This window comes from Nestor notabilis, unplaced genomic scaffold (genome assembly GCF_000696875.1).
Source record: "Nestor notabilis isolate BGI_N333 unplaced genomic scaffold, ASM69687v1 scaffold26701, whole genome shotgun sequence".
Lineage (NCBI taxonomy): Eukaryota > Metazoa > Chordata > Aves > Psittaciformes > Psittacidae > Nestor > Nestor notabilis.
The window spans coordinates 17,648-26,629 of NW_009914634.1; the positions used below are offsets into that span (position 1 = coordinate 17,648).

The window sequence follows — 8,982 nt, forward strand, 5'->3', positions numbered from 1 at the left end:
TATGGACTCTGAGTTTAGGACTAGAAGATAAAGTGAGCTGAGCAGCCCTCTGCTCTCCCCATGTTAAACTTAACTTTCTAAAGAAGGTAACAATTTTGCAAAACCATAATACATCAATTCAGAGTCACAGGTTTGCTCTTCTGGTGTATGAAATCATATGTCTTGCATATGCAGCATATTAGAACATCATCCAGAATTTGCAGTAAGAGCTATAGTAAGAGTGACTGATTATTTTTGACAAGATGTTTTTATCTTAAGCCAGTAGCCAAAAGTTTCATCTAGTTTTTCATCCTATATTTTATGACTTTTAAATCCCTGACATCTTTCAAAGCTCTTTGGCTCGTGACCATGGCCCTCTGACTGACACGAGCCAGTGGACTTGGGTGTCGAGGCCCTGTAACAGATTACAATAAGCCGTGCCATTTCCAAGGCTCCTCATCTATCATGCAGCTGCTTTCATCGCTTGCACCAAAAGACTTAAGCAGGGATTATGGCATGAACCCTGCCTTTTCTCCATCCCTCTCCAGCTCACTCTCGTTCTGTCTCTCATTAACCAAGTCTAAGAATTTGTTACTAGAGTTGCAGACTCATTGACCCAGATTTGCTAATAATACGGGGGAGAGGAGATTTTTTTCCATGCTTAATCGCTGGCTTCTGTGTATTCTTAGTGCTATTTATATGCAGGAGAACTAAAAGCCTGTAATAAAGATGGGGCCAACTTTGCAGCAAAATTCATGCGTGTGTTCAGCGAGAGGCACAACAGGAGAGAGACGGGGGAAGAGGGAGACGGAAGTGAGTGTAGGTGGACTCACCAATACTTGCAGACCCAGCAGCAGATTTCTTCATAGCAGACCCTGCTTCTCCAGCCTGATCCACAAGACCATATTGGTTTAGCTCAGGGCTCCCCACTTTGCTCTGACAATGCTACACCATCAGAGTCATGCGCTGGCTTGCTTTGTGCCAAGTTTGATTTCCCTTACCACCAAAGAGCAGAAGGTCTGGAAGTGGTTTGGGAGAGTATTTCTGCCTGATCTAGGAGAGCGCTGGCTCTCCCTAGTCTTTGGGGTTCTGTGATCACTTCTAGGTCATGGAAGGTTTGCTGTCAGCACTTTTCATCCTTGGAGCAGACCTTCTGTCATGGTTTATTTTCTGCTTTGAGCCAGCTGGTGAATCTTGGAGACAGTCTTGGTGTTTCAGCTGCACTTGCTGTCTTTTGGCTCTGATGCTGGTGTCATGATGTGACGTGCGGTTAACCAGGAGAGCTAAGGCTTGGCACTGGCTTTCTTGTCAAGGCAACAGTTCTTTTACATGATGGGTTGAACTTTGCTTTCATATGAGCTCCCCATGCAAGCAAAGGGCTTAATTTGAAAGGAGCAGTGATGCAGGAGCTCATTTCCCTAGGACATGGGGGGAGACAGGGGATGGAGCAGCCTGGAAAATACTCCGAGGTCCTACTGGAATTGCCCATGTTTGCTGGCTTGAGAAAAAGAATCAGAACAAAAGGACTTTGCCTAATACTGTTGGCAAATACCTCTCTGCTTTCATGGAGGAATGCCTAGAAGACATAATTGTGTCATTAGTCTCTGCCTAGAAAAAGAAATAGATTATAGCATTTTTTTTTTTAATCCCCCCAAAAATGTTTTGTTTCAAGCATTAGCCATGGGAGCAAGAGGTGTTTCTTGTTTGAAAATCCTTGTGGAGACAGGCACAACTTGATTTTGTGAGCTTAAAGTCAGTCCCTGTTCTCTGCCAGGGATTTTTCTGGACTGTTTTGCAATGAAAAATGTTATATGTTCATTAGATTTTTGCACTGAGAGTTACCTCAGTGCCCCAACACACCTTCTTTTAATGAAAAAACAACTTTTGCCTTTCCTCCTCCCTCCTTCCCAAATTAGTCTCTTAAAAATGTCACATTTCCTGCAATTCACAACAACCTTTTCAGTCTCCCCTTAATGCCTCAATTTCTGTATCGCTGTTGCAAGTGAACCATGTGAGGGTTTTCAACTCCCTGGAAGCTGATCTCAGGTTAGAGGGCTGGGCAGGGAGACCTTTACATCAAAGCAGGGCCCTGGACTGGTCACGCAAACCACAGGAATCTAAATGGGGGATATTTATCAATTGTCAAGTTGAGTTTCCCAGTGTTGGAGCCAGCAGGATGTTCAGAAATCAGGCCAATTCTTTTGTAGCAGCCTCGTAGTGGATTCGGTAGCCTGACTTCATAAATTCACACTGGTGAGCGTGGAATAGGCGACACCAGTGCTTCCCACAGAGGTCCCCGACACATTTTCTGTATTAAAAAAAAGTATGTCTAGGCAGTGCACTAAATTTATATGCGAACAGATTTTTATCTCTTGTTCTCAGAAGATAAGATCGCGTCCCAGCAGAATCCTGTTTCGTGTTGCTGTTAGCATTTGTTATCTCCAGTAACAGCCTAGCCTGCTTCTTCCAGCCTCCAGCGAGGCTCCAGCCCTGTGCCCATGTGTGACTTCATCATCTCCAGCAGTAAAGATGCAGAGGGATGAGCACAACGAGGACCGTGCTTTTACTGGACCACTTTGATTGACTTTTGTTCCATGAGGGTTGTTTCTACAAGCTTGCGATCATGCAGTAATATTGACCTCATTGTCCCTACCTGTTGGGATTTTCCTGTTTCAAAACCGAAGCCACCTGTCCCCTCTCTCCAGATGCCTTGTTTAATGTTCAACAGCGTTGTTGCAGCAGCAGTGACCTGACTACCTACTGTAATAGGAAAAAGTTCTAATGTTACAGATAAAGCAGCAGCCATATAGATAAGGCACGGGCGTGTTTGGTGGATTCCCTTTCTCCTGTGCAGTGTGTGTTACTAGATAGATTTCAGGCTGTACACTGCTCCCTTTGAGCCTTTTCTCTGAACAACACAGGGAAACCATGCTCCACTTGACTGCCGATGAGCTCTTATCTCCTGTGAGCTGTTCACCCATGGGGTAGTCCCCTTAACATCCTTGCTTTATCCTGTATGCATCTCTGTTTGGCACCTGGGTGCCCCGGAATTTGCTTGCCTTGTGGTCCTGCTCACCTTTAGTCATGGATTTACCTGCAAAGGTTCCTCAGGAAAGGGCTGCAGGACCCAGGCAATGTCTTTTGATGCAGACTGTGGATTTATTGGTGGCACATCAGGAAGGCAATGCTGTCCTCCTCCATCAGGCTGCCCTCGCCATAGCTCTCTACTGTAGCTCTGGTCTCCTTGAACATTATGCTCTTCTCCCTTGTTTTAGGGCTGTCTGTGGTATTATTCCTGCCTGGCTTGTCAGGGCAAGTGAAGATGGGATCACTCTGCCTCCTCCGGAAAGCAGCAGCCATGGAGAAGGCTCTTGTGCTGAATTCTGTCTGCTGCTGTCAGTGGGATTTCAGTGCCACAGCAAACCTGATGCTGTGAACAAATGGGGGAAAAAACGTTTATTTTTAGAACTGGAACCATAATAAATACATGGGATTTGTCCAGGGTCTGCTTGATGTGCCTTTTTGAAATGCAAAGTGCATGTTTGTTAGAATACCTCTCCAAAGGTCAGCATAACCGAAGAAATAAATGTGCTGGCCTTTTGGAAAGCAGGTGAAGTTTCAGATGTGCGACAGCTACTTGCAGCTGAGAGCATGGGCCCCCATAACCCAAATCTGTTTCAGTGCTGCCCATGTGACACCATAAGGATGTGGATGGAAATGCTGCCTTGCTTAAAGGGTTTCTTTTGCAGGTTTCAGTGAGGAGCCCATCCTTAATCCTTCAGTTGAGCTTTTTCTTCCATTTTCCTGGCTTATTTCATATTTGCTGAAGCTCTGCTCATGCGTTTGAGGGACTCGTGCTGCAAGCATCATGATTGCAGTTGGTGAGAATAGGGATGAAAAATGGAAAACTCTGGAATGAAAAGCAGCAAAATGCTGGATGGGACCTCAGGACATCACAAACCCAATGGATTTGTGTCCCGTTTGACGATGTAGCCAGCCTGCCAGCATGCTTACAGCACTCGGGGATTGAAGTATTAGAGAACCTTATATTTTTTAATCCTTTTAGCTTCCTGTGAGGTGGAGGAATACTGTTACTCTCTCTGAGGCAGGGAAGTGAGGCATAAAGATAAGAAATTACTTGCTCAAAGCTTTGTAGGAATCTCATAGCTGAAAAGAAGAGTTGGCGTAGCTCTTAGCTGCCTGTCACGGCATCAGGCACCCTTGGGTAAGGTGATGTTTCTGCCACGAGCTTGGCTGTCATTATCCCACTGATGGTCTTTTGGGCAGGAATACAGGCAGGAGGGTTTGGGAGAAGTGGCAGAGGAACTGAAATGTGATGCAAACTATGGAAGCCGAGCTGCAAATTAGGGCAATTCAAAGGCACAAACATCCTGTTGAGCTTGCCTAGTCCCCGACAGAACATAATGAGTAAAGCACGTGCCCAAGCTCAGCTTCAGGCATGTTTCAGTGGGAAAGCTCTGCCTCCGCTGCCTTGGGTTATGTCAGGTTTTATTCCTGGTGGCAACCAGCAGGTGTTCATGTGAGGGGGAACGGCATTATAAATAAATTATCCATTCATTTCCTTCTGGGGACTTTCCTATTGTTTAGCCACAATATGCTTTCCTGTTTTCAAAAAAAAACCCACAACAAAACAAAGCCAAACCCTGGCCACAAGTTCCTCTCTGGCAGGATGGACCCAAAGCTGTGTTTGAAGTGGGTGTCTGTGTCATTGCGCTTCTGGCAGTTGTGCTGCTGGCACTGTCACTCCCACATCGGTCCCCTGTTCTTTCCAAAGGCGGTGTGGGATGTACCTGCCCGGGAGCTGTGCCGGAAGCATCGCATCCCGCCAGGCTCTGTCTTTACACAGGTCTTTTCTCCAGCAGGTCAATGTGGGAGGAAGGCTGGTGCTGCACAGGGAGTGGAAAGCAGGGGTTTCTTGTGAGAGCAGAGAGAACAAAAGTCCTCTTCCCTCCTTCCTCCTCCTGGCCAACACGGGGACACTGAGGCCATGGCACTCGCTTTTGCAGGGAAGTTGTTGTCAACCAATTTAGAAAAATAATGCAGCTCAATGGATGGCTTCTCTACATGGTAAGACTGTTGCCCAGCAGCACCCATCGGTGGTTTTGCTTAATGCATATCCCAGCTGGACAGCACAAAGGCTCTGTGAATCCAGATGTAAAACAGGGAGCCGGCATGGGGAAGCATGGCCAGGAGAGGATTCACCCCTCTCTGCTCAGGGTCACTCACCCAGTGCTACATGCTGGCTGGGTTCGTGCAATCATGCCTCTCTCTGCTAAGGAAACCCCAAAGCCTATTTCCTCTGCAGCAGCATCATTTGTCGGGAACATTTCCGGGCAGACACATGGAGCAGCACCCACACGAGCTGCGGGTGGGTCTGTGCTGAGAGCAGCCATCTTCTGCATTTTAGCTCTTTAGGAGGCAATACCCAAGAGAAATACCCAAACCTACTGTAAGCATAGCCAAGGCTGACCCCACAGACCCAGGAAACCCTCTCCTGCACTGGGAGAGCATGGGTTGAAGCCTGGGTAGCAGCACTGCTGTGGGTGGAGGTGCTGTGCTGAACAGGGGGATTGCCCTGAGAGAATTTAACAGCCAAAGGGGTCTGTCTTCTCTTCTCTCTGCCTCCTCCAGGACTCTGCCTCCATCGGCCTGGCATGGAAATAGCAAACACCCCACTGGTGTTAAGAACAAAGACGTATTTATTTATATCACTGTACGACAGGGTTAACCATTACCTTGTGCTACGCAGCGATTGTCACGTGCAATATGAATGAAGAGTTACAAAAGACCTTTTATTTAGCCACTATGCCTGTCACTATTTAGGATTGCCCTTTTTGTGTTGATGCAAACAGGAGCTTTCTGCCTTTGTAGCTCTGACTCCTGTTGCAGATGCTTGATTTCAAGGGCTAATCCTGTGTTCAGATCTCGCCTGCGGCCCCTCTTCTCTTCCATTCACAAAGGCAGCAGTTGCTCAGAGCCTCTAGTAGTTCAGACACGAATGCAAGTCCCAGTGTCTTGGTGCCCTACCTGGTATTTGCTTGCAATAAAAGCTGCAATAAAACTGCAGCTCTCTTTCTAGCTGAGCTCCCAGCATCTTCTGCTGTTTCTTTCCAAAAGCATGAGAAAATCCTTTCCTTGTCACGACGCAAAACCAGGGGTCACACACAGCTTGAAGCAGCTTGAAGGAAGGGCCAGGCAGACAGCTTCTAAAGCTTCGAATGTGGCAAAGCATTTCAAAATAAGTGTGTGCAGGTTTATATTTAACAGGATGACTCTGAGCACCTTCCATTTTTGCTTTCAAAGTCTCCAAAGAGGAGGAGTGGTGGAGTAGATGGGAAATGGGGCGGTCAAAGTGCCTGTGATACCACGGTGGTGGTCATGGGAGCCCAGGTCCTGGAGCAAGACCCCATGTGTACAAGACATGCACAAGAAATTGCCGTCTCCTCAGGGAACATATAGCTAAGGCTTAAGATGAAAAGTTGAGCTTTTTTCATTTCTGCTTCACGCTTGTGTGAACTTCACTTTAGGCCTCAAATCTGCTTTTCTTAAAATTGGTCTCGAAATTGTTATTGACTTTAAATGCTGCAAGATCTCACCCATAAATTCTTCTCCCATCTGTAAAACGGGGATGGCAGGATTTCTGTGCCATCTGTGGTGCTGTGAAGCTGAAAACAATCATCATTTATAAAGTGCTTTGAGCTCAAATGGGAGGTTCTGTGTAAAGGCAAGGCTTTGCAGGATGAAATGTTCCTTAATGTGCCAGTTGCATCTGATAGCTGAACCAGGGGCTGGGTTGGAAGTTTTGGAAGAACAGTCTGGTGATGCAGAGGTAGTGTTCCAGCTGCTAAATGTCTCAGTTTATTTCTGTTGTTCAAAAGCTCCTGTTCATCGTTACAAAATTAAGGGACAGAGAATGCAGTGGCTGAATGTCCCACAAAAATCAGTATCCTACATCCATGCTCATTGTGAGCATCTCTGATCTTAACAGCCTCCAGTCTCAGTGCGGCTCTGGCCACCAGCTGGTGATTTAGCAGCACATGCATTGCAAATAGGAAACTCAGAGCCGCAGTCACAAGTGTTAAGCCTTTCTGAGTGCAATAGGATGCATCTGATGGGAACAAAAGGATATTCATTTTCATCCAGCTTTGCAGGGTGTAGAAGGGAAGCTGCCTAACCTTTGCCCCCAGAGCTACATTTGCCTTATATTTGCATAAAGCCGAGGGTCCGGTTGCTGCAACAAAGAGCAGATTGTGGCCAAGCACAACAAGTTAAGATTAAACAGTGTAGTTCCCAGCGAGTAATGCAAAGCACGCGCAGCAACCTGCAGTTGTCCGGGCTGAGCTAACACATGGCTCCGGTCAAGCACTTCTGACGGAGCCGCTGGTTTCTCCTTTTGCAGACACAAGCCACCAGCCCCGCTCCGTCTCCAGCCGCCCCTACTACAGCTTGCCCAACAGCAGCCATGAGAGACGCTCGGTCCTTGCTATCACGGAGCCGCCGCGTTTCCATTCCCAAGCCAAAGGCAAGAACGTGCGTCTGGACGCTCACTCCCGCAAGGCCACGCGGAGGAACAGTTTCTGCAATGGAGTCACCTTCACCAACCGGCCCATCCACCTCTATGAGAAAGTCAGGCTGAAGCTGGTGGCAGTGCACCACGGCTGGAGTGGTGCCCTGCGCTTCGGCTTCACCATTCACGACCCATCGCAGATGAGCTCTGACGAGATACCAAAGTACGCCTGTCCTGACCTGGTGACCCGACCTGGATATTGGGCCAAAGCTTTGCCAGAGAGGTTTGCTGTGAGAGACAATATCTTGGCCTTCTGGGTTGACCGTCATGGGAGAGTCTTCTACAGTATTAATGATGAGGAGCCAATATTGTTTCACTGTGGTATTAAAGTTTCCGGTCCCCTCTGGGCACTCATAGATGTCTATGGAATTACCCATGAAGTGCAAATACTAGGTAAGTGTGTGTTTTGGCCTGTGGGTTGCTCTTCTGTCAGTTTTGTACCTCAAATTAACCATTTTCCTTTTGCCAGCAGTGGGGATCCAGAAAGCAATATATTTCAGAGATGTCAGTGATGGAAACTCCTAAGGCTGTGCACTGTAGCAGCCACGTGAAGGGATAAATGGAAATCTTTACATGTAATTTTACCCAGCTTTTTCTGAGCTAAATATGCTATGGCATGGAAAAACACAGTGCTGCTTTATAGAGAGGTCCCAGGGACTGAGGAGACAAAGGTGACTAGTTCTGGCTTCCCCTGTTCTTTCCCAGCTACCAGGTGCTGCTAGTCCACTGGAAAACTACCACCCGTTCCCAAGAGTTTTGTGGTGCTTTTCTCCAGCCCCTTTCTCAACCCTTGGCCTGGGTCCCCACCTAGGCTGGCACTGTAACAAGCTGTGGTGCAGATGAAACCCAACTTACCCTTCACTTACACACAGGCGTCGCTGTATGTCTGCAAAGCACCGGCTGCAGCCCACCAGTGGAAGAGTGATGAGACAATGTAGTGTGAGCTCCTGTGTGCTTTGGGATCCTTGCCAGCACGGGCCACATCTCCCCTCACCCCTGAGCAGATTGCTGCATTCAGGTGGTGCCTGGCTGATTTACAGGCACCATCCTTGGGGAGGGCTGCAGGAAGGGATGAATTTGTTCCCATCAGCAAATGGAGCCAATTGCCATGGAATGACTTTCCTTTCGTGACTTTTACAGCACTGAAATTTCAAATGAATTCACTGTTAGATGGAGTGTTTTGAACTGGTCTACACCACAGGGAATCCTTTTAAAATACAAGAATGCTGCCATTTCCCAGAGGCTCCAAGGAGCTGATTTAGTTTTAACAGCCAAACTATGCTGCACCTGCTCGAGGGGATGGTGCCTTTATCCTCACACCGAGCAGACACCAGCAATAAGCTGTGAAATGGTTAGTCCACTGGGCAGACAGCTTCATCACATATTCTTCTGAATGGTGCCAATTATTTTACAGC

General features: G+C 47.4%; 1 protein-coding gene across 1 annotated transcript; it reads left to right on the plus strand.

Annotated features, from left to right (window-relative positions):
• Nucleotides 1–668: 668 nt before the first annotated feature.
• LOC104412912 (E3 ubiquitin-protein ligase NEURL1B-like) lies at nt 669–7,960 on the plus strand (the record flags this gene model as incomplete). The annotated part of the gene is made up of 2 exons (XM_010023747.1): nt 669–792; nt 7,400–7,960. Coding segments are annotated over 2 exons (685 nt in total), but the record flags the coding sequence as incomplete, so codon positions are not given.
• Between the last annotated feature and the right edge of the window lie 1,022 nt (nt 7,961–8,982).